At 45.2% G+C, this 18998-nt stretch overlaps 1 protein-coding gene across 2 annotated transcripts in view; it reads left to right on the forward strand.

Moving 5' to 3' along the window:
• Positions 1-5385: 5385 nt before the first annotated feature.
• The window catches only part of LOC122945152 (bifunctional apoptosis regulator-like), a 34026-nt gene continuing 20413 nt past the window's right edge, over positions 5386-18998 (forward strand). For both annotated transcript variants that reach the window (XM_044304065.1, XM_044304066.1), the window contains exons 1-2: positions 5386-5503; positions 14184-14523. In XM_044304065.1, the coding sequence (XP_044160000.1) occupies positions 14270-14523 (254 nt within the window). In that variant the 5' untranslated portion in view covers positions 5386-5503; positions 14184-14269. The remainder of the gene's footprint in view (positions 5504-14183; positions 14524-18998) is intronic.

Below are 18998 nucleotides of genomic sequence, written 5' to 3' on the forward strand. Positions count from 1 at the left end.
GGATACGAAGGGTATACCAAGTGGATTCGTTATGTAGGGATAGTAGGGCTGCAGCTAACGATTATTTGAAAAATCGATTAGTTGTCGATAATTTTATCAATTAATCAGGGAAAAAACACCAAATTTTACTGGAAAAATTATGTTCAAAGGCTATATTAAAACAAATTGTGGATGGCACTGTTATGAAGGATCTGTGGATTGCACTGTTATAGAGATCTGTGGATGGCACTGTTATGGGGGATCTGTGGATGGCACTGTTATGGGGGATCTGTGGATGACACTGTTATGGGGGATCTGTGGATGACACTGTTATGGGGGATCTGTGGATGACACTGTTATGGGGGATCTGTGGATGACACTGTTATGGGGGGGTCTGTGGATAGCACTGTTATGGGGGATCTGTGGATGGCACTGTTATGGAGGGGATCTGTGGATGGCACTGTTATGGGGAGGGGGATCTGTGCACTGTTATGGGGAGGGGGATCTGTGGATGGCACTGTTATGGGGAGGGGGATCTGTGCACTGTTATGGGGAGGGGGATCTGTGGATGGCACTGTTATGGGGAGGGGGATCTGTGGATGGCACTGTTATGGGGAGGGAGATCTTTGGATGACACTGTTATCGGGAGGGGGACCTGTGGATGACCATGCTATGGGGGGGATCTATGGATTACACTATATAGCATCTTATGCTGTATGTGTCATCCACAGATCTCCCCCATAGCAGTGTCATCCACAGATACCCCTCCCCATAACAGTGTCATCCACAGATCTCCCCCATAGCAGTGTCATCCACAGATCCCCCTCCCCATAACAGTGCCATCCACAGATCCCCCTCCCCATAACAGTGCCATCCACAGATCCCCCTCCCAATAACAGCCCCGGCCCCGCTGCTCACAGCAGTATTCATTAACCGGCAGTAACTTTAAATCACAGAATCTTTATTACCTTACAGTGAAGCTCCAGTAACAGGCAGAGCGGGCGGCGGTGTAACGTCACTTACTCACGTGACGCGCCTGCTCCGCCCACTTTATGAATAAAGCAGGCGGAGCATGCAGGTCACATGAGTAAGTGGCGTTACGCCGCCGCCCGCTCTGCCTCTTACTGGAGCTTCATTGTAAGGTAATAAAGATGCAGTGATTTAAAGTTCAAGGACCCGCAGGCATAGAGCCTGACTGCCTGCTTCCGCCCGCATAGCAACGAATCGGACGATTATTCAATAACGGGATTCGTTGACAACGAATCCCGTTATCGAATATTATCGATAACGTCGATTAATCGTTGCAGCCCTAAGGGATAGCCTACAATCAAGTTTCCAAGGGGGGACTGTTATGAACTATTGAAACAGTATGGATACTTGCTTGTTCTATATACACTTGTGTTACACTGCTCAGACACAGCTTAGTAGAAAAACCCTGCTTCCTGGATGTACCACCAGGCACGCACACAGCTTTCCCACTATCTTGAATATAGGAGGGGGGAAGGAGCGCATTCCAAAGCCCTATGTACATGTCAGTGAGGGGGCTGCATAGCTGCGATCCTAGCTGATATCTTAAGTCAGCCTGATGGAAAAGAAGTGTAAGATTAACCCATTAAATACTTGCTATTGCTTGCCAATAACCAATAAAAATGCACCACACTCAGTCACCTCCCACCGGGGGGGTATATTCTGTATGAACACTCACAATAAACTAGAGATTTTGCTTTGACCCCAGCGTGAGTGTCTTTGCTTAATTCCTCCGTGCACGTAAAGACAATATCTACTAATTTGGAGCAGTACATCAACCTACCTGGTATCTTGACCAGATCCAAAACAGTAGCGTCAAATAAGTCCTTAAGGACAATAAAACAGTCTCTCCAAGGGTCCACAGCAGCTTGGCCACTTGGTATTAAAGTACAGAGGGCCCTCCTATTTGTGAAGCCATTTAATGCAGTGAGCGCCCTAGGAGCCGGAGCAGAGGATGGGAATGGTAGTGGCCCTGATGATGATGTGTCACTGTGTACTCCCTCAGGCCTTTGCTCCCTGTGGTTGGTGCAGTAAAGAGGGGTGCCCTTTGTTCCCTCGGGGCACTTCCTTGTAGCTGTGGGCTCCCTGCCTGATGGTAGTTAGGGGATGCCAATGGTGTTAATGTCCATGTTGGTGCTAGGCAGGGCATGTGATAGAAATACAATTGCCACCATGTGCCATTAAAAGAGTCAGAGACCAGGCCAGATGAAACTTAACGACAGTCTCTCTTTACTGTATGTAGGATTTGTTCTAGTACATTCAGCAGTAGTTTGTATAAAATGCAAAGTCCTCCCAGATGTCCCAGTACCAGCTAAACAGATTAATACTGCATTGGCCCTCAGATTACTCTGGCTAAAATATCTGCTGTAGTGATCTCTGGCTAATAGCTAACTGTGGTGGTAGTGCCCACTATACTAGAGTATACAGGGTGTCTTAACTTGATATCCCTCTGCAGCAGCAGGGTCTGGATCACCTTAAACTGTGTTAACTTACTGTCTCCCTCTCTTGCTATAGCCATACAAATTCTCACCATTTAGTTCTTGCATCCCCTGGAGCTTGGAGTATATGGGAGAGGAGCACATAGAGACTGCTCCTTCTTCCTCCCTCTCTACTACTCTGACTAAAAACTTTTGGAACTAAGGGGTGGAGGCAGCCCACACCCTGAGCTCCAGAGAGGGTTAGGCCAGGAATGTTAACTCTGGCCATGCCTGCCTCATGCTGGAACAACTGAGCGTGCAGTACATAGCATTAACATTACAGACAGTATATAACAAACCAAACCAGGTCTGGGGCACTGCACTCTATTAAACCAGGGTTTTGTATTTTATTCCTCTTATTTTCTGGTGTTTTTGTCCCATAGACATGCATTGGGGGTCATTTATCAAAGATCATCTCTTTATGCCAGTCTGTAATAGCCCCTGCACTCCATGGCGTCTGAGAGGGCTAAAACTCAGACGCGCGCACTGCCCCCTGGCAGAGATCAGGGAAGGCTTCCAGGCTCATTATTAGTATATCCCAGTTCAGGCCAGCAGGTGACATCACTGAACTGGGATATAGCAATTTCAGTAAAGCATAATGAAGAAAATTCCATTATTCTGTACAAGTTGCAGTCTGATGAATGCAAGTTGTGGTCCACTTGGGGACCTAACAAAAAGAAAAAAAAAGTTTTGCAAAATATAAAAAAAATATACAAATTAAAATCACCCCCCTTTCCCTGAAATCAAAATAAACAATAACAAAAATATAATGAGCATTGGCATGTGCGAAAATGCCCATACTATTATAATCAGGGGCGTAACTACCACAGTGGCAGCCCAGTTGGGATCATCCCCTCTTATTCTAGGGGTGAAAACTTGGTCAGGACTCTACCCTCTAAAGCAGGCATGCTCAACCTGTGGCCCTCCAGCTGTTGCAAAACTACAACTCCCATCATTCCTGGACAGCCTACAGCTATCAGGCTAGGTCTACACGACGACATTTGTCGCGCAACAAAAAGTCGCGCGACAGATAGGGCGCAACAGTTGTCGCGCGACATTTTGTTGCACTAATGTCGCGCGACAATTTTTATAATGGCAGTCTATGGTGTCGCACTGCAACATGCGACATGTTGCGACTGCGACGCGACAGTCACAGAAAAATCCATCTTGAATGGATTTTCTGCGACTGTTGCATCGCAGTCGCAGCATGTTGCATGTTGCAGTGCGACACCATAGACTGCCATTATAAAAATTGTCGCGCGACATTGGTGCAACAAAATGTCGCGCGACAAATGTCGTCGTGTAGACCTAGCCTCAGCCTACAGAAGGAGTTGTAGTTTTACAACAGCTGAAGGGCCGCAGGTTGAGCATCCCTGCTCTAAGGCTGGGTTCACACCTGAGCGTTTTACAGCGCGTTCCTACGCGCTGTAAAACGCTCAACAAGGAGAAACCAATGCTTCCCTATCGGCATGGTTCTCACCTGGGCGTTTTACAGCGCGTACGATCGCGGTGTAAAACGCCCGACGCCGCAAGAAGTACATGAGCTTCTTTGGGGCGTCTTGTCGCGCGTTCCCGTACATGGACTTTCGGGAACACGCAACAATGGGCGTTCGCTTGTCTCTGTATGCGCGATTGCAAACGCCGGTACAATCGTGCATACAGAGCGCTCCTTTCAGAACGCTCAGGTGTGAACCCAGCGTAAAGGAACAACTTTTAGCAAATGAGGCAGTGGAAAAAAATTGCCCAAGTGTCATTGAAAGGGGTTTAGGCCTCATGCACACGGCCGTTGTTAGGTCCACATCAGTGCCGCAGTTTTGGATGCGGACCCATTCACTTCAATTGGGCCGCAAAAGATACGGACAACACTCCGTGTGCTGTCCGCATCCGTTGCTCCGTTCCGTGGCCCCGCAAAAAAAAAAAAAATAACATGTCCTATTCTTGTCCGCGCTTTGCGGACAAGAATTGGCAGTTATATTAAAGGCTGTCCATGCCGTTCTGCAAATTGCGGAACGCGCACAGACGCCATCAGTGTTTTGCGGATCTATGATTTGCGGACCGCAAAACACACCACAGTCGTGTGCATGAGGCCTTGGACAGAAACCCTTCTGTCCTGTGTGTGTGTGAGGGAGCTGGTTTGATCCTTGCTATGGAGCCCTTACTTCTCTATATACGTCGTTGGTTATAATATAAAAAAAGTTATCCCATGCAGTGAATGGTGTAACGGAAAAAAAAAATGGCCAATTCGCAGTTTTTTCATCACTTTATCTACCAAAAAATTGAATATAAAGTGATTAAAAAGCCATAAACACCCCCAAAATGGTATTATCAAAAACTACAGATCGTCCCACAAAACTATATGCCCCCACACATCTCCGTAGGCATAACTATAAAAAAGTTATGGAGGTCAAAATATGGCTATGAAAAAAAAAAAAAAATTATTACGTTTTCTTTTTTTGAGTAAAAACTATACATATCTGGTATCGCCAGATTTGTACTGACCTGAACAATGAGAAGCACAAGTCAGTTTTACTACATAGTGAACGCTATAAAAAAGTAAAAGGGGTAAAACTGTGGTAGAATTTGATTTCTTTTCCAATTCCACCCTATTTGGAATTTTTTTCCAGCTTCTCAGTACATCCTATGCAATATTGGGAATAATGGTCGCATTAGAAAGTACAAAAACAAGCCCTCATCGGGCTATGTGAACTGAAAAATGAAAAAAGTTATGGCTCTAGGAAGGCAGTGAGGGAAAAACAAAAACGCAAAGTTTTCCTTATTATTTACATTTGTGAACAGCCCTGAAGATTTGGTGGGAAGAAGAGGAAGAGACAGCCCGTACCACGTGACCACACAAGCCTCGACCTAGTCTGACAGCTGATAATCACAAGCCTGTCAGGCGGGGCGCGCATGCGCGGAAGCTTTCCAATAGCCGGGCATGTCAGGCGGAAGGAGAAGCAGTGAGCCGCTGACGCTGGGTAAGATGGCGGCACCCTCGGGAGCTTCCAGGGAAGCGAAACAAGGTAATTGTGTTTACTGGTTACATAATCTGGTGTCCTGCCGGTGACAGGCGGAGGCAGCGCCTAGCAGACACCAGTGTGACTGCCTCTTCTCCAGGTAGGTGGCCGCGGGCAGGAAGGCTGCTGCTGCCCGGCTCCAAGTATTTATAGCTTCTTGCTGGCACCTACCATATGTCACCAGAGTAATGTGTGGACGAGGGAAGCATCTGCCGTGGGTTTATCATGCCACAGATATGCCACACATCAGTCCCATGCGGATGTAGCGGATCCCTCGCCGTTCCCATGCGGATGTAGCGGATCCCTCGCCGTTCCCATGCGGATGTAGCGGATCCCTCGCCTGTCCCATGCGGATGTAGCGGATCCCTCGCCTGTCCCATGCGGATGTAGCGGATCCCTCGCCTGTCCCATGCGGATGTAGCGGATCCCTCGCCGGTCCCATGCGGATGTAGCGGACCCCTCGCCGGTCCCATGCGGATGTAGCGGACCCCTCGCCGGTCCCATGCGGATGTAGCGGACCCCTCGCCGGTCCCATGCGGATGTAGCGGATCCCTCGCCGGTCCCATGCGGATGTAGCGGACCCCTCGCCGGTCCCATGCGGATGTAGCGGACCCCTCGCCGGTCCCATGCGGATGTAGCGGATCCCTCGCCTGTCCCATGCGGATGTAGCGGATCCCTCGCCTGTCCCATGCGGATGTAGCGGATCCCTCGCCGGTCCCATGCGGATGTAGCGGATCCCTCGCCGGTCCCATGCGGATGTAGCGGATCCCTCGCCGGTCCCATGCGGATGTAGCGGATCCCTCGCCGGTCCCATGCGGATGTAGCGGATCCCTCGCCGGTCCCATGCGGATGTAGCGGATCCCTCGCCGGTCCCATGCGGATGTAGCGGATCCCTCGCCGGTCCCATGCGGATGTAGCGGATCCCTCGCCGGTCCCATGCGGATGTAGCGGATCCCTCGCCGGTCCCATGCGGATGTAGCGGATCCCTCGCCGGTCCCATGCGGATGTAGCGGATCCCTCGCCGGTCCTATGTAGGTGTCATGGAAAGATAGATGTTTGTGCCACCACAGATGGTAACCCTCGCCCTAAGGTCTCATGCACATGACCCTATGTGTCTTGCGTTCTGCAAAATTCGGATACTGGCCGTACGCATGCAGCCATTTTCTTTCTCTTTTTTTTAAATGGAAATGTCCTATCCTTGTGCACAGAACAGACAAGTATAGGACATGCTCTATCTTTTTTGCGGGGCTGCGGAACGAAGTACGGATGCATTCATTAGTATTCGGGGTATTCCCTTATGGTAAGTTATCCACGGGATAAGGGAAAACTGTCAGATTGGTGGGGGTCCTACCACTGGAACCTTCAACAATCATGAGAATGGAGCCCCTCTGAAATTGACAGACTGCGCTCCCATAGACATGAATGGAACAGCGGCATGCCTCTCTATCCGTTTTAAGGCGGGCTCCATGGAGTACTGGGGGCCCCCCGTTCTCGTGATCGGTGGTGGTCCCAGTGGTAGGACCCCCACCGATCTGATAGTTATCCCCTCTCCTGTAGATAGGGGAGAATTTTCCATAACTGTAATACCCCTTTAAAATGAAATCCATGTGCATGAGGCTCCTGGCCACAGGTCCATCACGGAGGAGATCCTGCGACTGTAATATTGTGCCAGCCATACAGGGCACTTGGTGCCCGCAGATCAGGCTTATGTCCTCGATGGTTGTGCAGTTCTTCTCGGGCTCTGTTCACACTGTTGATGTGATCTCATAACAGAAATAATGACATAAATGACACCTGATTAACCCCATTGACGTGTAATGGGTTCCGCTGTGGCGTCTGTTTTTTGGAGGGGAAGAATAAGCCGGCTCATATCTTTCAATCTAACAGGCCTTTGGCCATAGTGTGAACTCGGGAGCCACGGACGTTTCTTCCTGTGCCAATATGTGCAGTACTAGAGAAGATGAGGGCACCAGTGTGGAGCACAGATGTGTTGTGCCCGTTAAGCCCACCCCAAGCTATCGCAATTCTGGCTACAGCTCCACACTCGGTCTTGGTTATATTCACTTGAATGGGAGCTGAGATGCAGTACCCCAGGATGGCCACAGCACGGTGGATGGAGCCTTCTGCTTCTGGCTCCGACCACAGCGGTACTTCTGGGGCCACAGCTGCTGAGAACAGATAATCGGGGAGGGTGTCAGGAGTCGAATCTCCCCTGATAGACAATTGATGACCTATCCTGAAGATGGAGCATCAATACCTAGAAAAAGAGTCTGTCCTGCAAAAAGGAAAAAAATCTTGACTTACAATTTAAAGGGGTTGTCTCACTTCAGCAAATGGCATTTATCATGTAGAGGAAGTTAATACAAGACACTTACTAATGTATTGTGATTGTCCATATTGCCTCCTTTGCTGGCTGAATTCATTTTTCCCTCACATTATACACTGCTCGTTTCCAGGGGTTACGAATAGGGATAAGCGAATCGACTTCAGATTAAACATCCGAAGTCGATTCGCATAAAACTTCGTTCCAATACTGTACAGAGCAGGAGCTCTCTACAGTATTAGAATGTATTGGCACAGATGAGCTGAAGTTGTGGTACCTTGGAACTGAATCCGAGTTTGGGAACTGTTTTTTTTTTTTTTTTTTACAGTACAAATGAAGTTATTACACGAAGTGTCGCAATTTCGGGTCATCGGAGCCAATACATTCTAATACTGTACGGCGATGGAACGGAGTTTTATGTGAATCGACTTGGGATGTTTCATCCGACGTCGATTCGCTCAACCCTAGTTACGACCACCAGGGGTGGACGGCCATAGGCCAGCAGTAAAGCCTACTCCGAGATGAGGTATAATGGAGAGATCTGCACCTGTTCCGTGCTTTTGACCCCCACCTGGTTTTGGCGCGCAATAACTGAAGTGTGAACTCAGGCGTACCTCAGTACCTTGGAGTTATCTCCCTTCCGGCCGTTACAGTGAGAGCCTGCCTATAGTCACTGGTTGCAGGTCTTTTCAGTCCCGGTCACCCATGTCAGGGTTTGGGCTCTTTCACATGAGCGGATGCCGTGCGGGTAATCCACTGCGTGAAATGAAAGAGAGCCAAGCCCCGTTCCGGACAGCAGAGACGCGGAGCATTAACGTGACTGGCTCCCTGCCTCTCTGTGATCTTTTTATTACAAAATCACGGTGACAACTTTCTCTCTGTGATTTTGTAGTAAAAAGATCACGAGAAGCACGGAGCATTATCAGTCATGTTACGGGGCGGAACGCGGCTTGGCTCTTTGACAAAGAATCCCATTATCGATAACTATACAGCATGCACTGATGCAGCGCATCAGACAAAAAAAAATTAGCTATTCAATTTTTTTTAAAACGCAATCACGTGGCTATAAAAGGGGGAACTTATTTGATTAATCTCCCAGCCCTAGAGAAGAAGGTGAAAAAATATCACTCACCATTTAAAAGTTGGCCATTCAGCGCAGCGGCTCTCTTCTCCTTTGAACTGGAAGTGATGGTTTTCCGTTACTATTCACATGAACACTGAGGCCAGTGAATGTCCTCAGAGGACAACCCCTTTAAGGAGGCTTTCGCACCATATTTTCGTTTCCAGCATGGAATTATCACGGAACTGAGTCCATTCCCACAGTCTATGGAAACTGATGTCAAATATAGGGGGCAAAAATGGCGTTTGGATTGTGTGACCTGTGATTGGTTGAATTTTGTGCCTAACTTTTGGAAAGGGATGTGTTTAAAAAAAAAAAAAAAAAAAATCGGTTAAATGGGGGGGATACTGAGGTATGCATTCTAAAGATTAGCGAATCTAATTCATTTGGCATCAGCCTTTTGGCCATGGTGCTGAAGAGACTCTCCTCTGCCTGTTTGGTCCTGTCAGTCTTGTGCCTGCGCCATTGCTCTGAACATTCGCGCGATAGCAGAGGATATGCTGCTGCTGCTACCTGAGCAGTGCACGTACGCCGCCGATTTCTGGGTACCCCCAGAAGTGGAGGCAGCAGCTTTGGACGGAGGAGCACCTCCTCTACTTCTGTGGGTACCCAGACATCAGTACTGCATTTGCAGTCGATCTCTGCACTGCTCAGGTAGCAGCAGCATATCCATTAGAATTGATGCATTGGAGATGAGTGAAATCTGTTTAACAGATGTGCCTATCGCTTTAAATTGATTAATTTCTTTTAGTGGATTGTAACAGAAAGTGCTGCATCAGTTATTTTATTTTTTTCTTCTCCTGTATGGAGTTCGGGTAGTTTCATACTAGCGGCAGGGGAGTCCGGCAGGCTGTCCCAGCGGGTACCTGCCGGACTCCCCTTCCGCTGATGTGAAAGTACCCTTACGCTTTCCCGTCCAATTAAATAATGGACTGGAATGCAAACTAGGAAAAAAATTATATATGTACAGTACAGACCAAAAGTTTGGACACACCTTCTCATTCAAAGAGTTTTCTTTATTTTCATGACTATGAAAATTGTAGATTCACACTGAAGCCATCAAAACGATGAATTAACACGTGTGGAATTATATACATAACAAAAAAAGTGTGAAACAACTGAAAATGTCATATTCTAGGTTCTTCAAAGTAGCCACCTTTTGCTTTGATTACTGCTTTGCACACTCTTGGCATTCTCTTGATGAGCTTCAGCAGGTAGTCACCTGCAATGGTTTTCACTTCACAGGTGTGCCCTGTCAGGTTTAATAAGTGGGATTTCTTGCCTTATAAATGGGGTTGGGACCATCAGTTGCGTTGTGGAGAAGTCAGGTGGATACACAGCTGATATTCCTACTGAATAGACTGTTGGAATTTGTATTATGGCAAGAAAAAAGCAGCTAAGTAAAGAAAAACAAGTGGCCATCATTACTTTAAGAAATGAAGGTCAGTCAGTCCGAAAAATTGGGAAAACTTTGAAAGTGTCCCCAAGTGCAGTCACAAAAACCATCAAGCGCTACAAAGAAACTGGCTCACATACGGACCGCCCCAGGAAAGGAAGACCAAGAGTCACCTCTGCTGCGGAGGATAAATTCATCCGAGTCACCAGCCTCAGAAATCGCAGGTTAACAGCAGCTCAGATTAGAGACCAGGTCAATGCCACACAGAGTTCTAGCAGCAGACACATCTCTAGAACAACTGTTAAGAGGAGACTGTGTGAATCAGGCCTTCATGGTAGAATATCTGTTAGGAAACCACTGCTAAGGACAGGCAACAAGCAGAAGAGACTTGTTTGGGCTAAAGAACACAAGGAATGGACATTAGACCAGTGGAAATCTGTGCTTTGGTCTGATGAGTCCAAATTTGAGATCTTTGGTTCCAACCACCGTGTCTTTGTGCGACGCAGAAAAGGTGAACGGATGGACTCTACATGCCTGGTTCCCACCGTGAAGCATGGAGGAGGAGGTGTGATGGTGTGGGGGTGCTTTGCTGGTGACACTGTTAGGAATTTATTTAAAATTGAAGGCATACTGAACCAGCATGGCTACCACAGCATCTTGCAGCGGCATGCTATTCCATCCGCTTTGCGTTTAGTTGGACCATCATTTATTATCAACAGGACAAAGAAACCAAACACACCTCCAGGCTGTGTAAGGGCTATTTGACCATGAAGGAGAGTGATGGGGTGCTGCCCCAGATGACATGGCCTCCACAGTCACCGGACCTGAACCCAATCGAGATGGTTTGGGGTGAGCTGGACCGCAGTGAAGGCAAAAGGGCCACCAAGTGCTAAGCATCTCTGGGAACTCCTTCAAGACTGTTGGAAGACCATTTCAGGTGACTACCTCTTGAAGCTCATCAAGAGAATGCCAAGAGTGTGCAAAGCAGTAATCAAAGCAAAAGGTGGCTACTTTGAAGAACCTAGAATATGACATATTTTCAGTTGTTTCACACTTTTTTGTTATGTATATAATTCCACATGTGTTAATTTATAGTTTTGATGTGTGTGTATATATATTATATATATATATATATATTATATATATATATATATATATATATATATATATATATATATATATATTATGAAAATCTACCGGCAGCACCACTAGTGAAACAAAAAGCGGGTGCAGAGTCAGAGTACGGTAACTGGAGCTTACCCACTAATAGACAATGGAAAAAAACGGACAGCACTCCAGACGGTTTCTTCAGTAAAGCAAGTGTCTTTAATCACCCATGTGGTGGCAGCAAAAAAGCAACGTTTCGGCTCTACATGAGCCTTTCTCAAGCCTTTCTTGAGAAAGGCTCATGTAGAGCCGAAACGTTGCTTTTTTGCTGCCACCACATGGGTGATTAAAGACACTTGCTTTACTGAAGAAACCGTCTGGAGTGCTGTCCGTTTTTTTCCATTGTCTATATATATATATATATATATATATATATATATATATATATATATATATATATATATATATATATATATATATATATATATATATATATATATATAGAGAATCGGACAGCACTCCAAGACTTGAAAAAAGTAGAAATCTTTATTCACCCATGTGAAAAATAATTGCAACGTTTCAGCTCACAATCGAGCCTTTCTCAAGCTTGAGAAAGGCTCGATTGTGAGCTGAAACGTTGCAATTATTTTTCACATGGGTGAATAAAGATTTCTACTTTTTTCAAGTCTTGGAGTGCTGTCCGATTCTCTGCATATATTACAAGGTGGAAAGCTCATTCCTTTGGACACAGCACCTGAGCCAACAGACTGGTGCCGCCAAATCTCCTTTTCTGATATATATATATATATATATATATATATATATATATATATATATATATATATATATATATATATATATATATATATATATATAATGTAAATTCAGGGCAGCACTCCTTGTAGCGGATGTAGGGTGCCAGCGGTATCGACACTCAACCACAGTGTCCAATAGCCAGAAGAATAAACACACCGCGGCACGTCCATAAGGGACCATTTTCAAGCCATTGTGTGTATGTGTATTATATACATATATATATACACACGTTTAGCATAAAGTAAAAAAATATGGTGTGAATGAGGCCTGTGACAGTTTGTACTTTGTAATCTACTTTATTAATGCATTTAGAATTTTTAATAGACTTTTCCCTCCCTAAGGCATCATGCAAAAAAGAGGTTCTGGTGATCCGTGCCCGTTTTTGTTTCCATGTGTCTTCATTTTATTTTTGGAGGATCACCAGACATGAAGGAAAGTTAAAAAAAAAATCTGCCAGTTTGCCATGCAAATGATAGGAAAAAAACGGACACGAATGACAATCTTGTGTGCCTCCGTGTTTTTTCATGGACCCATTGACTTGAATGGGTCCGCGAACCGTTGTCCGTGAAAAAAATAGGACAGGTCATATTTTTTTCACGGACTGGAAACACGGATCACGGATACGGATGACAAACGGTCTATTAGCCGAGTTTTCCACGGACCCATTGAAAGTCAATAGGTCCGCAGAAAACGGAACAACGGACACGGGACACAACGGTCGTGTGCATGAGGCCTAAATGACACCTTTCTCTGTGCGCCTAATATCCACTTTTCTGCACCCCCTCTGTCCGGTGTCTTCAGTCTATGAATAGGGCCGCAGTGCATGGAGTACGAACAGGAGCGCTAATTGCATCTCCTGCCTGTGCTCCCCCAGCGGTTTATTAAATGCTGGCATACCAAATGGGTACTCTGTACCCATTTTCTATGCCAGGATTAGCTGAGCGGAGGGGCTCCAGCATGTGCCTCTTTCGCTAAGCTAAAAGTCCTGCATGTCAGCTCTTAGCTTATCGAAGCAGGCACAGGCAGGAGCCGCTCCACTCAGCTAATCCTGGCATAGCACATAGGTACAGGTCCCGTCTGCTATGCCAGGATTTAGTAAACCTGTGAGGGGCACAGGCAGGAGCAGCAATGTGCGCTCCTGCCTGTACCACATGCGCTGTGGCCCCATTCATAAACTGTAGAGTTCGTACTCCGTACACCACTGAGAAGTCAGTGGTGTGCAGAAAAATGGGTTTTATTTAAGCGCACAGAAAAAGGTGCGCTTCAGGGAGGAAAAGGTGTATTAAAAAATACAAAAAACATTAATAAACTATATTACAAAAAGTATTATTAGGGCATTTAGGACATTTTACCAAAAAGTTAATTAAAAGTTTAGTTACTCTTTAAATCTGCAGCATGTCAATCTTTGCCATGGATTTAAAATAAGATCTAATGTGCAGTAGTATTGATCTGAAAACAGGAGACTTCACCAGAATTTTAACATAACAACCCCAGATGTTGAGTAAACTGCCAATAAAACATAACTTTTAATAGATCAGTCAAGTGTTAAACTATAGAAAACAGAAAATGGTTAGCCTCAAAAGTTACTGCCTCGTCAGGTATAACCAAAGAAAAAACCAAAGTCAATAATATACAATGTACAATTATTGCAGTATTAAAGATGCACGGTGACATCCAAGTGCTAAAGGAAAAGAAAAAAAAAACGTTATTTTCTATTCCTACCACCTCATCAGTTGCTGTGAGATGTGCCATGATGTTATCCGGACATTGCCTATAGAGCCTGAGAAAAGGACAGAGGCGGGTAATAGGCATGTCCTAAAATATAATAAAAAAAATATATATACACAAATTCTTTGCACCAAGATTCTCTGTGTGTGGCCACACGTGAACATACTGGATGAAGCAATTGTCTGCTGTTTTGCAGGGCTTATAAAAACTTGAGGATTTCAATGATCGTCTTGAAGACCCAGCTTCCTTATCTGAGTGGCTGACAGTCTCTGCACGGCAGCCATGGAGGAGGACGTCAAGTTAGGAAGTGACAACTGTGAGAGGAGCTCGGGAGTGAAGTTAGACCGGAACATATCTGTTAGTGAATTTTCCTGCAATTGTTGCTATGATATATTGGTGAACCCCACCACCCTTAACTGTGGTCACAGCTTCTGTAGACATTGTCTCGCCCTATGGTGGGTGTCTTCAAAGAAGACTGAGTGTCCTGAATGTCGTGACAAGTGGGAAGGGTTTCCCAAAGTGAACATACTTCTTAGGTAAGTAGAGGGTGATGCAATTCTGTAATATTTTCATGATAAAATTTATTTGAGGCAAAGATCTTAAAAGCTTAGTAGCCCATAAACAAACTGATGGAAAACTCTTCTGTTTCATATCAATTAGAAGATTGTCCATCCTGTGTTCTCTCCTGTCCTTATACTATACAATAAGCATGGAGATCAAGTGGTGATAGAAAATCAGTTCTCACCTGTCCTTATACTATAAGCAGGGTGTTCTAGTGATGAAAGATAATCAGTTCTCACTTATTTTGCTTTATACTATGAACAGTGATGAGCAGGATGTTCTAGTGCTGATAGATACAGTTCTCACCTCTCCTGTCCCTTATACTATAAGCCAGGGATGGCCAACCTGAGGCTCTCCAGATGTTGTAAAACTACAACTCCCAGCATTCCCAGACCGCCTGCAGCAGGGCATGGTGGGAATTGTAGTTTTACAGCTGGAGAGCCACAGGTTGGCCATGCCTGCTATAAGCAGGGTGTTATAGTGGGGATAGAAAATCAGTTCTCAGTTCTCACCTCTCCTGTGTCCTGTCCTTATATTATGTATCGTTATATTGCTCCAGGGCCCTTAGTTACAGTGCCTGAAACTGTGCTGCATATGCTCAGTATTAGGTTCCTCCTCTAAAGACCAGACTAGTAGGGTCACTACTGGGAACGCCTGCAGTCATCTCAGAACTGCTAGACAGAAAAGGAAGACTGTATTAAAGGAGTTACCTGGGAATAAGTAACTTTCAACAGGAACATGCCTATGCTATGGAACAAATCATACCTACTCCCTGCCACTCTGGTACTGCATGCAGACTTCTCTGTGTCCATTTTCTGGTCCACTGCTTGCTTTACTTGCCTTCAGTATGGGCATGATCATCTGCTCTGCTGCAGCCGATAACAGGCTTCAGCAGTGATATCTCTTGTGGAAACATCACTGCTGAAGCCAGCCATTGGCGTCGGAGAAGATCATTACAGAGAGGAAGTAAATAAGCTGCAGACCAGAAGATGGACAAATAGGAGTCAGTACGCAGGACTAAAGTATGACTCTTTCCATAGTGGAAGCACCTATGAAAAGTTATTTATTCCAAGAGAACCCTTTTATGGCAAGTAGGGATGAGCGAATCGACTTTGGATGAAACATCCGAAATCGATTTGCATAAAACTTTGTTTCAATACTGTACGGAGTGAGTGCTCCATACAGTATCAGAATGTTTTACCTCTGATGAGCCGAAGTTATTACTTCTCGAAGTCTTGCAAGACTTCGCATAATAACTTCAGAAATTGATTTTTACAGTAAAAAAACAATTTCCTGAACTCTGGGAGCTGACGTGCTACTTGTCTCTGCTTTCTGACCTCCTAAACATTCATTATAGCTCAGTTCTTACCTTGCTGATAAGAATGTGGTTTAAATAAGTGTTTATGATCTCTCAGGAGTTGAGATAAGGTTTATTAGATGACCAGCACAAAGTGAAAGTGAAAGTACCAGTCACACAGCTAGAAAAACAGTTAACCCTTTGTGACACAGAACAACTAAATATTGAGTTGTAGCCAAAAATGAGTAACATGAGTACATAGCCTTTAACCATACTTACCTGATATGTATGTCTTAACCAAACCGGATAACACAATCTTGCATATCTTGACAATATGAAGCTATTTATTCTTGTGATTTATTTATGAATATATGGTCAATTTGACCTTTTGTATTATAATGTTTGACAGGGGTGTTGCTAGGGTCTCAAAAGATTCGGGGCCCAAGCCCCAATGAATATGGCCCAGTTCTCTAAGTCCCCCCCCCCCCCACACACCGCATTTGGCTGTACTTGCTATATAGCAGCACATACCGGTCGCATCCAGGGCCTCCAGGTGACATCTCCTCCAATGTAGATCTTCTCTGTCATCATCTTCTCTATTTGGTCTGTATAACTTCTTTGAGCGGCCTCATCTCTGCAGAGTGTGACACACAGACATCTTAGCTTCCTCACATTTCTATCCTCATCCCCCAACCTGGAGTGTCCACAGTATTATCCTGCTGCTCGCTGTGCTCCCCAAGAGTTCCCCCATTAGTAGAAGAGCCTTCCAGTATTGATACCCTCACAGAGCCCCCAGTACAAATAAGCCCCCCCTATTGTTCCCCCAGTGGTAATAAAGCTCTCTACAGACCCCTCAGTAGTAAGGCCCCCATAGTACTCTTAGTAGAAATAAGGCGGATCTATAAGTCCCTCCTATAAAGCCCTCAGTAGTAATGAGAGCGCCTATAATGTCCCCTGGATTTCCAGTGCCCCCTCTAGTTATATTCCCGCCTCCACCATACAGTCCCATGTAAATAACATCACACCATCTCTCCTGCCCCCTCCAAAATACAGTCCTATGTAAATAACATCACTCCCCTCCCTTCACCTCCTCCAACATGCAGTCCCATGTAAATAACACTATTTCCCTCCCTCTGCTATACAGTCCCATGTAAATAACATCACCTCCTCTCCGCCGGCCACTTTCAACGTACAGTCCCACGTAAATAACCACGCCCCCTGAACATTCAGTCCCATGTAAATAACATCACTCCCCCTGCCCCCTCCAACATACAGTCCCATGTAAATAACATAATCCCCTACCACAGCCGCCTTCAACATACAGTCCCATGTAAATAACATGACCCTCTCCCCAGCCACCTCCAACACACAGTTCCATGTAAATAACATCTTTCCCTTCAGCCCTAACATACAGTCCCAGTTAAATAACCACAACTCCCAGCATTGCTCTGCCTCTCCCTTCACTTACCTCTCCTGATGGAACAGACATCACCTCAGCTGCTTCTCCTCTTCACTGCCATCCTCTCCTGCACTGGTCACATGATGGTGACCTCATCGCAGGTCCTTCTCAACCACTGACTGTTTTACTGGTCACATGACCTGTGATGCCACCACAGGTCCTTCTGCTCTTCCAGTGCATTAGATTCAATTGTATTGTGGTCCTAAGGACAGCAATACAGTTATCTCTAGCTGGCAGGCAGGACATTCGGGGCCTGGGACAAAATTTCAGGGACCCATGCCCCGAATGTTTTAACCTAGCAACGCCCCTGATATTTGATAAAGGTCTATTCTGACCAAAACGTCACATGTACATGCATCACTTGAACTGCCTTAAAAAACAAACAAAAAAAGAATGCACTAAATTCACCATATCAAAGGAGTGCTAAAGTTTTTATCTAGTTATATTAAGGGTTGGGGGCCCGATCGTTTCAATATAAAATTCTCCATCATCATACTGACCAGCAGAATAAAGATGACATGTAGTTTTTCCTGCACAGTGTACGCTGCAATAACAAAACCCAGAAACCAATGGCAGAATTGCTGCCTTCATCCTGCTTCTCAAAAAGCAAAATAAAAAGTGATCAGTCGTATGTGCCCCAAAATAGAACCAATAATAATGTGAGCTTATCCTGTAAAATAAGCCCTCACACAGCCCTGTCGAGAGAAAAATGGAAAAGCGTATGCTTCTCAGAAAATAGCTGTACTGATAACCCAGAGATTGTTGAAAACCAACACATCAAAATCGGCGGTGCAAAAGCAAAAAGTTCATTTATAGCATTTCCATATCCATTACAACTTGCCTAACACTTTAAAGGGCGTGTTGTGTCTTAGATGACAGGTCTTAATTTTGCACAGTCGCTTGCACATTATTATTTATGTAAAATACCTGTGGTGTCATAATGCTCACGCCACCCCACCCCTTAATACCTTGATGGTTGGAGTTTCCAAAATGGGGCCACTTATTGGGGGTTCCATTTATTATTTCACCCCAGATCCTCTTCCGTTGTCGGCACAAGATGTATAAATGACGACCACATTGGGCCTCAAATTATGCTCTTTTAGTCCTGTTCTCTGTTGTATTCCCAGACAAAAGATTAGTGCCGCACGTAGGGAGGTTATAAAACCAAGAAGCGCGTTATTATTATTATAATGAGAGGGCTTGTCTTTCACACTGGCACACAAAGGGCACAATATATGGGGCACTGAAATAGCATATTTGTAGAACTATTGCAGTTTTCACTTTGCACCATCTGCAGTGAATTAATTTTTGCAAAACGCATGTATCGTCAAATGCTCACTACACCACTTGGTAAATTCTGTCAGGGGTGTGGTTTCGAAAATGGGTTCATTTCTCGGGGGTTCCTTTTTTTTATTTATTTCATCTCTGCTGTTGGCCAGTGCTGTATACATCACCGAACTAGGCCTGAAATGCACATGGTGCTCCTTCTCTTCTGAGCCCTGCAGTGTGCCCAAACAGCAGTTTATGGCCATATATGGGGTGTTGCCGTATTGAGGAGAAAATGGGCAGCAATGTTTTAAGATTTTAATTGGAAACAAAAATTATTATTTTTTTATTTTCACAACCATAAATTCCACACCTACGCATCCAAAAAACATTCCAGCAAAATCTACCCTTCAAAAATGTTCCTGCCC

The sequence above is a fragment of the Bufo gargarizans genome, chromosome 8 (assembly GCF_014858855.1).
Source record: "Bufo gargarizans isolate SCDJY-AF-19 chromosome 8, ASM1485885v1, whole genome shotgun sequence".
Lineage (NCBI taxonomy): Eukaryota > Metazoa > Chordata > Amphibia > Anura > Bufonidae > Bufo > Bufo gargarizans.